Consider the following 13,931-nt stretch of genomic DNA (forward strand, 5'->3'; position numbering starts at 1 on the left):
GGTGGGTGATTATACTAGAAGCCCAAGAGAAGGCACATGATCCGGTCTAAGCTCTTGTGACAAAACGTTAGCAGAAGGTCAATATAAAAAATTTAAGGTTTTTCATTTCCTTTCAGGCAAGTTCCCCCAGCCTGAACCATCTTATTTCTAATTTCCTTCCTTCCTGCCTCCTCCTCTATTTCCCACCTCACTTCTCCCCCCTCCCAGGCTATACACCCAGTGGTTTTAAAGTCTTGCTTTGCTAAATTTGCCCGAGGTGGTTTATGTAATTGAAAACCAAGGTGTGGTGAACAGACTCATCTGGGGGTGTGTGTGTGTGTGCATGCACACACAAATTCTTTCAAGGAAAGGAAAGTCAGAGAAAAATGGAGAGCAGCCAATGAGCAACTTGAAATGACAGAGCCCGGTCCCATGGCAGGGACACCTTTGGGAAAAGGCCCGAACCCCCATTCCATTACACACTCAGAAGCACAGCATCTCGTATAACAACCTAAAAGTTAGGTTTCACACCTCTAAGATTAGGATGTGTTCTCCCTGAGGTGTGGGGTGTTTTCTAGAACATAAAGACATTCCGCCAACTTCTTATACTTGAAATCATTATACTAACAAATGGGCTCTGGGAAGTTATGCTTTGTTCCTTACATCCTAGAGGGAAAACTCCTGTCTTTCCTCAGTCTGAGCCAAGCCCCATAAAGCCACTGTTCCTCTGTACTGTGAGCTACCCCGGACAGACCCAGTGAGGCAAACCACCCTAACATCAGCTTGCTCCTGGGGCTAGCAGCTGGAGAAGGCTTGTCTACACACAGGACCCTAGTCTTCCTTTAATGTCCAGGAATTCAGGTTTGACAAATAGAAGAGGAATAAGTCCTATTGCTTTGCTGGTTTTCTCCCATTGCAAAATTGTAGGCCCACTAGGTTTTGTCGATGGTGTGTCTCAGGCCTTTGCTCTGACCTATGTCAAGAGCATGATTTTAGTGCACATCCCGTGCACCTCTGGAGAAGCTAGCAAAGGCTTGAGGATTTCAGTTCCAGGAAAGTGTACCACATGGGAGAAAGGACATTTGCCTCACTTTCAGGAGGAGATGAGAAAAACCAATAACTCGTAGCAAGCGTGCTGAATTAGCAAGAGGAGGTTGACTTGTAATCAAAGTTAAGCGAGAAATGGTTTTTTGAACTCTTAAACCCAGGAAATGAGCTTGCCAATCTGCTGTATCGGAGAGATAGCATCTTGGCACCCTGGGAAACAGGGTTCTGACAAACATATTATTGCACTCATTCTCATATCTATAAGAAAGTCTTTAAGATTATTAGAGTTTCTTGAGAAAGCACAGGTACCCGCCTGCACAAATCTTAATGCCTCCATTATGATTTATTGAAGGTTTACGCCAGCCCACACCAGTCTTGTCTTTTTCCCCAGTGGTTACCATTTTGGGGAATCTTGTGTAATGAAAGAGTTCATCTATAACAGCACTGGCCACCTCAAGGATCTCATCTGCGTGCTTCCTCACCCCAGCTCCTTCTGTTCTATTTAGTTTGTCCTTGCAGAAGATCCATTATCCCCATAATTAAACAACCCACTGTCCCGATTAAGTCATTCTCTGTTACTTCAATTACATCCCATTGTTCATTAAATCCTGATGTTTGCACTTCAGCAATCTTGTTTTTAATACTCCTAGCATTTGTGGAGAAACAGTGAAGTTAATTAACAATTCTTGAGATTTTTTTTTCCTTTTCTTTCTTCCATACTGCAAATCATTTCCATTATGACTTGCAATAATACTGAAACCATTACTAACTTCATAGTTAGTGTTCTGAGCTTCCTGATCAAAGAGTGAAACCATTTTTTATAATCATGTTAGGTAAGTCATTCCCTAGTTGATGGCAAGCCATGGAAAATGAAAAATTAACTGTAAATGAGTGCTTTAAATGGCTTTCCTCTCCATATTCTTTCTTCTCACGTCTGTAATCTTGGAATTAGAAAATAATTTAGTTATCTAAGTACAAAAGTATTTAATTTTCTTCTCTGTGACTCAAATGTGATTCTATTATTTCATTGTTAGAATCTTTATTTATATTTGTACCCTTCAGAGAATGATAACTTTTATCACAAATGATGATGGAGATGAAAAGCATTTTTTAGATTTGTCTTTTAGGCATTGTAAATCACTCTTCCATTGGAAGATACTGTTATCTACATCAGGAATCAGCAAAAGGAAGCCTGGGGCCAAATGTGATCCTCTGGTTATTTTTATAAATAAAGTTTTATTGGAACACAGCCATGCCCATTCATTTCCCTATTCCCTATGACTGCTTTCCTGCTACAATGGCAGAGTTGCATAGTTGCAACAGAGACCATGTGAGCCTCTAAGCTTTAAATATTTACTCTCTGGCCCTTTATAGAAAGTTTATAGGCCTTAATCTAGGGGCTTGACATAATAAAAAGTAAAATCCTCCATCCTACCAATCCCAAAAGACTTAGTCTCTTTGCTTCCCTTCTGGGGACACAGCAATGGAAATGGAACTTACGGGGCTCTCTGCAAAAAGAAAAACAGAACAAAACCCCAGAAAATATTGAAATCAATTATTTTGAGCTAAATCAGTTCTGCTCACTTCATTCTAGGATGCACAGATGCTCACAAATATAGAAAAATCGGTAAGAGAAACTTCAATGTGAGGAATTTTTCTCTAACTTGTTTCTTTGACATGGAAAGTGCCTCCTTTCCTCCCCAACACCCACCTTATGATGTCAGGGAGCAGAATCCTTGGATTCAGGGAGTTCTGGCCTGTCCGTCTTGGGTGGGGAGAGGAGTGGGGTATAGAGTAAGGAGGGAGGTGGGGCAGACCCAACTTTTAAGGGGAGGATAGCTGGGATGTCCCAGGGCTGCTGACTCCAGCTTGGAAACACTTGGAGGCTTTTCTGAGTTTGGTATAAGAAACAGACGTTTTTCTCTTGACTTTCATTTGGCCCTGGAATGAAATTAGAAATATATTTTATAGGTTTTATTTAATGAAAGCAATTATTGCTCTAAGACCTTTTACAATGAAGTTGCTGGTTTGTAATAAATTCTTTGACAATTACTTTTGGGGTATTATCAGGTATTCTGGCAAAGATGCAGCGACTTCCTGGCCCTTCTTCACCAGAAATGAGGTGGAGAACCAGGAAGGCAATCGGGTCATCCTCCCGCCAGGAAAATGTCACTCCCACTTCAGATTCAGCCTCTCAGCTCCTGCAGCCTCACTTTCTCTATGTCCTCAAGACCCGGAACTGCCAGAAGGTGTGGAGGGACCATGGGGGAGACCACTCAGGAGATAGGAATGCCGTCTTAGATCCATGTGCCCTGGGGCCAAGGAGGTGGGCGGAGCTTGGGGTCGGACAGTCCTGGGTCAGGACAGATCCAGCTCAGGCCACTCCTCTGCCCTCTGCGTGACCTTGGACAAGTCACCTATGTCTCTCAATCTACTTTTTCATCAGTGATGAAAACCCACCCCTGTACAGCTGACATGAGATCAGAAAATAATACATGTAACTTGTTTAGCCACTTTGTCTGTTTTTCTTGTCAGAGCTGTTTTTCTTGTCGCCTATAAGGTGCACCGAGCAAAAGTGTCCCTTCCGCGTTCCTTTTGGCTAGTTAGTTATTGATGACGGGTGATGCAGGGGAACTGATTAGCCAGCTCCATCATCATGGAAAACATTTCTTAAATGCCTGTGTTTATGTTAAAATGTTACATGTAACTCCTGAAGCTGGGCATTTACAACCAGTGGCAGCTGGTAAATGTGGACAGGCAAGAACAGTGATCATCCTGAACAGCTACCCAAAAGAGGCTGGTTTGGGACATGGTGCAGTGTCCCTAGCTGGGCACTTCCCAGATGGCCCTGCCCTCCTAATAACTCCTCAGTGCCAGGCCTGGTTGTGCATTGCTGGGTGCTGTCCATCTGCACAGAACAGTGAGTGGCCTGGGGCTTGAGCCACAGAAAAGCTGGTTTCTCTCCCACGTGCCGTTTGGGGGTGGCAGTCCTCGCTGGTGGTTCCTGTTCTGATAACTTCACGGCCCCATGCTCTTCTGTGGACCAGATTGCCTCATGATCTAAGGTGCCTGCTTCCCCAGCCTCCTTCCACATTTCTCCTGCGGGACCTAAGCAGGGCTGAGAAAAGGGGACAGATGGCCACCCGCTGTCTTATAGGGAAGTTTCTTAGGAGCTGCCACATAACACATCCACTTCATGTCATTGGCCAGAACTTGGTCATGTGGCCACAGCCAGCAGCAGAGGTAAGGAAATGATCCTGAATTCTGCAAAAATGCCGGTGGGTGTCACCTGAACCACAGGGTGCTGTGGATTCAGTGGGTTCCATGAGGTTCAGTGCCAAACCAGCGTCAGGGGGTCCAGCTTACTCTCCCAGGTGTCCAGCCTGCCTCCTCCTTAGCACTGACCTAGAATCTCGGGCAGGGTGGGGCTGGCTGCCCAGGGAAGGTGGGCACCTTGATTGGCCTTCCAGCTTTGCAGTTAAGAGTCTGGACCTATCTTTCTTGTGCCCCCACCGGCTCTATGATCTTGAATGAGTTTCCAAACCTCTCTGTGTCTCAGTTTCTCCATCTGTTAAATGAGCTAATAACAGTACCCACTGCATAAAGTTGTGAGCTTCATGAAATCAGCAGATCCATTCCCAGTATGTTCAACAGTGTTGGCTATTATTATTAGAGACACAGAACTGCATTCTCTCCTTCACCTTTTTTTGGGCTTCTATAAATAGTACCGGGCTTTTTCCTCAGTTGGCAGGTGGTAGTTTGGGGACAGCAAGCCTGGCCTGTCCTTCCACCCCAAAGAAGTGGGATTCTTTCTCTAGGTTTCCTGATGTGGTAGCCCAAGTTAAAAATTGAAGTCGAGAGCCACGCGTCTGCATGTCCAGAGGCCTCCCTTTGGGGAGCTTCTGCAGACCCGGTCCCGATCCCTCCTCCAGGCAGCCTTCCCAAGTTCTCTCCCTTGGAATACCTGCTCCAAGCTGGAGGCGACAGCGCTCAGCGATACTGGTCTTGAAGATCAGGTAGGTCCTCATGCCTCATTCCTCCCTGCCTCAAGGAACGCCGAGGCAAAAGTAGAAAGTGAGTTTTATTTAACAGACGGAACAGAGAGAGAGAGCAAGAGAGAGACTCCTCTGGAAAGGAGTGTACCCAGCGCTTGTGCCCGTGGGAGTCCGGGTGCCTGGCCCGCTTATAGATTTTAGGTTTCCTTTCTTTCCATGTGACCAAAAGGCAGGAAAGAGTAGCCCCAGGGGGTGATTGCTTGTGTTGGAAAGTGTGACAAGTTGATAGGGAGGCGCTCTCTACCCATTTTCTTTTCTTTGATAATCAGCTACCTGTCCTCTGCCCCGTCTCATGGGAACCCCTGAGACACCCTGTCTCTCCCTCCCACATCCTACCTGGCAGGATTGGTTATATGTGTGTCTCAGTTCTCATCTGCTCGGACTTACCAGGCAGGAAGAGCGCGGGGCTCTGCACACAATAGGTGCAAAATAAGTAGGTGTGTGTGAATGAATTCATGACCTCAGCATGGACAAAGTGAGTGCTGTCGGTTTGGGTACATTCAGCTGTGAGAGAAAATAGGTCAGATGACTCCTGAAATAGTAAGGGTGTGGGGTTGTGTCTTAGTCTGCTGCTCAAGGCTGGTCCATCACGACCAAGCTCTGAGCCACCATCTCTGCTTTCCTCTTGGCCCTGACCTCTTGCTCACAAGGTGGCTGCCATAGCCCCCCGCACTACTCAGCCCTTTTGATTAGGTAGCAAAGCTTTCCTTTTACCTGTCCTTGGCCAAAGTTTGAATGCAGGACCAGCTGCTGGTGGAGGAGACGGGGGAGTTGACACTGTGGTGCTTCCAGGTCTCGCTGGAGTCACTTCTGGAAATACCTGGCTTTTATGAGCAGAGGAGGAACGAAGGCCGTGGTTGACAGTCAACCTTATGTGTCACCTAAGCTTTGCTGACACTTTAATGCAGAGGAAGTAGGGAGACCCCACAGCAGCTTCTCTTAACAGAGCAGCACCTTCCTGGGGAAAAGACCGGTGTACGTTTTAGAGCACTTGAGCCCTTCCCAGGTAGTGAAAATGAATCGCCATCCCATAGAATTGGGCCATACTTATTTCATAAAACCTTCTTGCACTTCGAAAGGCAGGATCACCAAGTGGTTATTTAAGAACATGGAGCTCGAAGGCCTGGTTCTCTTCCTGGTGACCCTGTGCAATTTATTTACCCTCTCTGCATGGGCGTCTCGCCTGCAAAATGAGAACAACAACTGAATCCACCTCAAGATTTGTCTGAGATTAATTAACATATTAGTGCACGCACATGCCCTCTCTTAAACAATGCTCAGCACAACAGAGCACTCCTTAGTTTGTTGTTACTACTCTCATTATTATTTTTATTATTATTATTATTATTATTGGTACTGGGGATTGAACCCCAGAGTACTTAGCCATTCCCCATCCCTTTTTATTTATTTTTAAATTTGTTTTTAAATTTTTTTTAAAAAATATTTCTAGTTGTAGATGGAAAACTAAAAAGTAGATACTTTGTTTAATTAATTTATTTATTTTTATGTGGTGTTGAGGATCAAACCTAGTGTCCGCCACTGAGCTACAACCCCAGCCCCCTTTTGGGGTTGGTTGTAAGGCTAAGTGACTTAGGGCCTCACAAATTTGCTGAGGCTGACTTTGGACTTTTGATCCTCCTGCCTCAGCCTCCCAAACTGCTGAGCTTACAGGCATGTTATTACCACACGCACCACTGTCATTTATTGTTCCTGTCCTCCTTTTGAGATGGGAATGATGAGAATGTTAAGGCTAGAGAAGTTGGTGGCTTGCCTGCAGAGACTGGGCCGTGGGCTGTGGAGGCGGCCGGTGCTGGGCCAGCCCTCCCGACAGGCCCTGACTTACTCGGCTGCCAGAGGCACCTGGTGGCTGAGTATTGTCTCACAGCTGCCTCAAACCTATTGTGAATGGTCCCCCAACAAACAGGGACTGTGTCTTAAGGTCTTTCTTGCACACCTGACACCAAGGACTGGGAGAAGGTTCCAGGCGGTTTGGGCTTGCCCTCCCCCTGCCAGGGGAGGGGCTGGAGGAGGGGCTCCCACTGGAGAGTGCGCCCCTGTCCCCAGCAACGTCCCTGCCTCAAGGTGGCCTGGATCCTCCTGCCACGGAAGGGAGGCCCAGGGTGGGTTTTCCCAGCTGTGGGCGGGGTGTCCCACATGCTCCCTGCGGGAAGGTGCTGTCAGCGGCATGGAAATGAATACGAATCAATTTGTGTCTGGCTTTGCTCTCACAATTCCCTGTGGACGCTAGAAAATGCCATTTACCTCTTTTCCACCCATCTAGCTGTGGAGGCAGTGGGAGATTTACATTATTTTACATCCAGTTAAGATTTTTTTTTCCCCTCACGGTTATGTTTTTAGGAGCATTTATTGCCTATAAAGAGGTGTTTTTGTTAAAGACAAAAGTGCCCTTTAGGTAGTAACAGATTGTTATTTCGCAAATACCCATAAAACTATTACCCGAGCTGCGATGGCAGGGCTGTGATCGAAGGTGCTGGCGTCCCTCTCTCTCTGGGAAGCCTGTGGAAGAGCGCTCACTGCCCGCAGGAGACCCCGGATGGAGGTGCCAGGCCGGTGTGGACACGCCACCAGCCTGGTGCTTACCCCACCCAAGTGCATGGGACTCCAGCCGAGGACTCTGCCCACAGCCAGGTCTCAGGAGGGTTCCTGGGCTGTCACTGGGCCCTGAGAAGCAAGGGCCAGGGTTCAAGAAGGACCAACCCTGTCGCCGGGGGCAGGTGGTAGCACCAACTCTGTAGTGAGGCACAACATGTTTGCCTCCTGGCTCTGTCACTTACTGGAGTTCCTGGAGCAAGTTCTGTAGTCCTTCTGTGCCTTGCTTCCCTCACTCTCACATGAGGGATCCTTGCTAGGATGTTGGGAGGATTCAAAGAGGTCCGCCCTGGGGCAGCATGTAGCTCAGAAGTGGAGCGCAGGCATAGCTTGCTCAAGGTTCTGGGTTTGATCCCAGCACCAAAAGAGGACAGAAAGGAAAAAGAAAATGTAGGTCTTGAAATGTATTTGACTGAGTTTTTGGCCCCAATAAATACTGTTTAAAAAGGGAAGTGAAGGAAATGGAGTGGGCATGAAGCTTCTCCTTCTGGACTGTCGGCCCAGTGGTTGTTCTCCTGACCCAGCATTCCCAGCTTTTCTGTTTTTGTTTGTGAACTGAGAGGCTTTGAAGCCCCTTGCTGGTCAGTGGCTGGTCCGGAACACGGATGTTCTCCACAGCGACCCTGTCCAAACCCGCAGGCCTGTCTGGGCCAGGTTGAGTCAACCCGGGAGTTCAGGTTCGGCTCAAACTGAGCCTTCATCACTTGGCCAGGACTGGACCCAGGTTTCCTCTTGTGTAATTATAGACAGGATTGTAGGGGCAGGTTTTTAAGCCGTCTGTCTCGTCCTTTGGGGCAGTTATAACAAGATACCGCAAATGGGTGGCTCATGCACCTCAGAAATGGCTTTTGAACTTTCCGGAGGCTGAGACGTTGTCCAAGGTCAAGCAGGGTCAGATCAGGTGAGAGCCTGATATCCTGGGGATGTGCCTTCTCTCTTTATCCTTCGCCGTGCTGACTGACCCCTCAGGGTTCTGTGACAAGGAACAGAATGAACCAGGTAGCACTCAGACCCGTGTCTGGTGACGAGCACTGGGAGACGTGACTTAAGGACCACAGACGGGGACGTGAGGCCTCCGCCATGCTGGCAGTTCTCAGGGCCTCGTTATCGCTGCTGGGATCTGAAAGTCTCCACCCCCACCACCCATGCCCACCCAGTTCCTGTGTTGACATCTACCCCACAAGGTGATGTACTTGGAGGTGGCACCTCCTGGAGGTGGATAGGCCATGAGGGCAGAGGCCTCTGTGAAGGTCTGGGTGGCCTCAGAGCTGCCGTGCCCTGTCCCCATAGTGAGGGGCGGAGGAGCCAAGTGACTAGCTCCAGGAACACAGTTTCCCAGGGCAACCTGCCGCCCGGAGCTGCCCCAGGTGCAGAGGCCTCCCGTCCACATCGGTGGTCTGCAGGTCCCATGCTAGCCACCCGTCACCAGTTAGGCTTGGTGAGTCATTGTCACAGAACCCTCAGGGGCCAGTTACAGTTATTCCCACTTTATGGCTGAGAAGCCGAGGTACAGAGGGTTACCCAGCTGGCAAGGGGTGGACTGGGATTGAAGTCAGGGATTAAAGGCAGGCACTCGCCTCCTCACTGTGACCAAGACACTGAGCATGCAGTCTGAGTCCTGCCGGTCAGTGTGTTTCCAAATGAGGACACACAGTAGCCACAGGACAGCAGACCATGCATCACCCTGGTAAGTCCCTCCCTCCTTGCCCTCGGGGATCTTCCCAGCCGCTCTCCCTTAATCTCCTAACGGTGCTCCCTCGAGGCGCCGGTGCTGTTATTATCTGCATTTCAAAGTTGAGGTGACCCTAAGGGTCCTCATGCTCCAGAATGTCTTAACATTCCCATTCTTGGATCATGTTATAGTCCTTCATTAAGCCAGGCCCACGTCCATGAAATAATTGTGCCCAGCCCACCAAACCCTCGTCCCTGCGACTTGGTGATGACCAAGTGCCCGAGAACCTGAACTGTGCCATGCTACTGACACAGGTCTTGGCCCTCCCCTGATCTGTCCTCCAAGGATCCCTGCTAGGCCAGCTTGGTTCTTTAGATCCATATATTTGTTCTTAGACAAAGTAAACCTGAACTTGCTTTTCGATGCGTCTCAGGTTAGTCCTCAGTTCCGTTCCCACACACGCAGGCCTTCCTTCCCCCATTAGTGTGATTTTGAGGTTTCGCTGCACTGGGAGCATTAACTGACAAAGTAATGGCACTGAAATGTAATTAATGCAGGAATAATAGTACAGGGTGGGGAATCTCAGTATTTTAATGAGGGCTCAGACACGTCTGACTGAAGGTGTTGAAGTGGAGGGGAGATGAATGCCACCATAATTAATGATGCATATTAAAAAGTGACCTCTTCGGTGTAATCAATACGGGGACCTTGTAACCTTTCCTGTCACCCGGAACTTTGCTTGTGGGACTCTGTGGTTCTGTTAATAAAAAAGATAATCACCAGTCTGCCCTCATTTACTGTGGAAACTTTCCAATTTTTTTTTTTTTTTAGGATGAAATTAGAAATCACCATTTTTGGAATATTTATGTGTATATATTTTTTCCTCCCAGATATATTTATTCAACGCTTGCTCTATAATGAGAGTTTTAACTTTCTGTTTTCCTTTCCATTATCCCTGAAAAGAATGGATTATGGAGAAAAGATTAAAGTAGTATAATGCGCCACGGTGTTTGCTAATGTGCTGTCAGAGGTATTAGGAGACCTCGCAGAAGCTTGTGTCTTTTATGAATGCCTTTCAGATCGCAATTATCTAATAGACTTGGAAACCTGTTTGTATTCTTACAGGCATTAAATGTCGTCTTTGAAAAAATCCCAGAAAATGAGAGTGCAGATGTCTGTCGGAATATTTCAGTCAATGTTCTTGACTGTGATACCATAGGCCAAGCCAAAGAAAAGATTTTCCAAGCATTCTTAAGCAAAAACGGCTCTCCTTATGGACTTCAGCTCAACGAAATTGGTCTTGGTAAGGCAATGTGGGAACTTTGTCCCTGTCTCCTTTTGAGTGCCAGCCCACTCTTTGCTCTGTCCCTGCCCTGTAGCTTCTATTTGGCAAAGCTTATGTGGCCAGTTTGCCCCCAGAGGGCATATCTGGGGGTCCCGGGGACTACTTCACTCTCTTACCAGCATCGTGATCTGCCTAGCTAGCATAATCCTTCAAGGATGCCATATTTTTTTTTTTAATATTGTGTTTGTAAATCAGATTCATGAGATTGCTGACCCTGAGACCAGGTGGAACCACCTTGCATCAGGAAGTACAAAGAGGTGTACACCCCGTGCCCTCTGCCTGTGTTGCCTTTCACACTGGCATTTGATTTGTTTGTTGTGATACCGAGCATGTCATTAGCGGGTGGCTCAGCCGCTGAGTGTTAACTCCAGCATGCCGGAAAGGTCATCTTCCTCTCTGCTAATCGTGGCCTGCATTAAGCATCTTCTCCATCCTCCGCAGCACCCAGCAGCATCTGCTGCGAATTCATTTTCGGGCTCTCCTGGTACACTGCAAAGGGGAGCGGGCGTGTGAGCAGGTAGCAGGGCTCCGCGGCCTCAGATGTTCAACATTTTCAAGTTGAGCTCCGCACCGGCCTCCCGGGAGACCGCCGGGGGGTTGTATAGCAGATAATGGGACAGGAAAGAAGAGCAGAGTCATGGCAATGACAGGCGGTGTAACAAGGTTCATCTCCCCTCCGTGGACAGTTGTGGGCCTCAACCAAGCAGGCGATTAAAATCCTAGAGGCCGTTGAGAAGAGGCCTGAGGCGGGCCTGGGACTCTCCAGGAGGCCATGCAGGTGCTCGGGCGCCTTCCTCCCCAGCTGTTCTGTTTCCTTCTGTTGGCTGGGCTGCCGCACAGCTCAAAGACAGTTTTAACTTATTTGGTTAGATACTGGGTCAAAGGGGAACCCCAGCCAGGAAACCAGGGCCGAATCAGACCATCAGCTTCCTCACCTTCAATGTGTGTCTTGCAAATGTGTGACTCTGACCACAGAGGACGTGGGCACACATAGCCCAACAAACAGGGAAAACAGCCTCAGGCCGGGCAGCCTAAGGCCTGCGGATAGTGACTGTAGGATCATCCCACTTTTTCCTGGGTTTGTGCCAACCAGGCATCCCTCACCTCCTCATGTAGGAAGGCAGGGGTAAGAACAAGCTGGGGGCATTTCACTGTCGCTGGCAAGTGGGGACAGAGCCTATCAGCCATGTCAGCCTTCTGCTGAATGCCTGTTGATCTTCCAAACCACTTCCAGGGATGGTCTTGGGAAACTGAGGCAAAGCCTTAGCAACCAGCCATAAATTGTGTTGCAGTCCAATCCTAGAAGTCGCCATGCTTAGACCTCCTCCAGTGGAGGCTCACAGACAGATGCCCCGAGGGGCAGAAGGGGTAGGAACGTCACGCCTAGCACAGTAGGAAAGAGCGGGGTCTGACTTGGGAAAGGACTTGCCATCTAAGACAGAGCCACTTGGCTTCAGCCCAGGGTTGCATGCAGGCTACAAGGGCCAGTGTTACCTGATTATTACCTGATTTTTTTTTAATTTTTTTTTTTTTTTCAGTGCTAGGGATTAAACAAAGGGCCTCATGAGTGCCAGCAAGTTGTACCACTGAGTCGCATCCCCAGAGGTCAAGTAGCTCTTTCTCTCAAGCCCTTTTCTCGATCCCTTCAGTGTCCCTTCAGTCCCAGCAGCCCCTGGACAAGAGGAGCTGTTGGCTTCTCCTGAGCTCTGATTTTTTTTTTTTTTTTTTTTTGGTACTGGGGATTTGACCCAGGAGTGCTTTCCATGGAATTACATCTCCAGTTATTTTTATTTTTACTTGGAAACAGGGTTTCCACTAAGTTGCTGAGAGTCTCTCGTTAGGTTGCCGTCCTTGAACTTGAGATCCTTCTGCCTCAGCCTCTAGCTCACTGGGATTATCCATGTGTGCCACCACTCCCGGCAGCCCCTGAGTTTTAAAAGGAGAAACCAGGAGTCCATATTTTTTGTCCAATCTCCTGATCTTTAAATGTTGACATTAAGTTGATGTTAACGTAATAATTCATAAAACACTGCAGGTTCAGGAAAAGAAAAAAAAGTAAGTGGCTACATTCTGACCCCAGGGCACAAGCTGGTCACCCTGCAGGGAGTTTGCCTCCTGTCTTGCTGGTGGCTGCACAGGCGCCTCCCCTGCAGGAACCTGCAGAGGGTTTGTATTGCACCTTTGTTGGTGAAAGTGTGGTCACGTGTGTGAATAGTAGAGAATTTTCTGGAACACTTGGACCCTTGGGAGAAGCATGGTTTTGTCTTCAGTGGCTTCACTTGCAGGCTTAGCCTCAGCATGAAAGCTTCAGGGAGGAGCAGGCTGAAATGTCAGAGCCCTGAACACAAACCAGAAACCAAACAAAGCTCAGGCAGACAGTCTGGCTGATCTGTCTCCACCTCTTCAGACAAAGCTGTACCGCTTCATTCAGGTTTTATGTGTTTATCACTAATATTTGCAAAAATAGCAGGCTAGCATTTAAATTTTTTCATCATGATTTTAAAAGGGAACAAAGGCCTCCCCCTTTCCTTTTTCAGAGCTTCAAGTGGGCACACGACAAAAAGAACTTCTGGATATTGACAGTTCCTCTGTGATTCTTGAAGATGGAATAACCAAGCTGAATACTATTGGCCACTATGAGGTAAGAACAGGACTTGACCTTGACATCCTTGGCTTCTTCCTAACCCAATTGAATTGGATAACCTCCCAGTGCCAGGTAAGTTCTTAAAAAAAAAAAAAAAGAAAGAAAAATCCAGGACTCCCACCTACTTTCTGTAATAGCTGGCACATTGCTTGTTTCTGGGACAGAAGTTTTCCTTGGTTGCTCATTCAGAGCAGCCCAGGAATTGCTGTCCCTTTTGAAGCACTCAGAAGCCTTCAGTTTTCATGCTGCCTGATCGCTCCATCCTGCAATTTAGATGGGAAGCTTTGGCTTCATGAGATGGTCTAGCCTTGCAAAATATGTTCCTGGGAAAGCCAGAGGAGAGCTTTCGCACGTGCGTGACGGCCACATGCCAAGTGTGTTGATGCCAACAGAGCCTGTGAAAGCCCCAGCCCTCACCTCCCTCCATGGTGTTTCCAGCAGATTGTAGCTTTTTGTGTAGGGTCCTCATTTCTAAATGAGTTCTCAATTTTGTTTGTTAGCAATACACAGTGGTCCTTCCTTTATCCCTTGACCCTTCTGCTGGCTGAATGCTGAGGAAGCACGTGACATCTCCCAAGA

At 47.9% G+C, this 13,931-nt stretch overlaps 1 protein-coding gene across 2 annotated transcripts in view; it reads left to right on the top strand.

Annotated features, from left to right (window-relative positions):
• PLXNC1 (plexin C1) overlaps positions 1-13,931 on the top strand; it is a 140,719-nt gene that overhangs the window by 105,719 nt on the left and 21,069 nt on the right. For both annotated transcript variants that reach the window (XM_079142819.1, XM_079142820.1), the window contains exons 22-23: positions 10,489-10,666; positions 13,246-13,349. In XM_079142819.1, coding sequence (XP_078998945.1) covers positions 10,489-10,666; positions 13,246-13,349 — 282 coding nt within the window. The remainder of the gene's footprint in view (positions 1-10,488; positions 10,667-13,245; positions 13,350-13,931) is intronic.

The sequence above is a fragment of the Sciurus vulgaris genome, assembly GCF_902686455.1.
Source record: "Sciurus vulgaris genome assembly, chromosome: 5".
In the NCBI taxonomy this organism is placed as follows: Eukaryota; Metazoa; Chordata; class Mammalia; order Rodentia; family Sciuridae; genus Sciurus; species Sciurus vulgaris.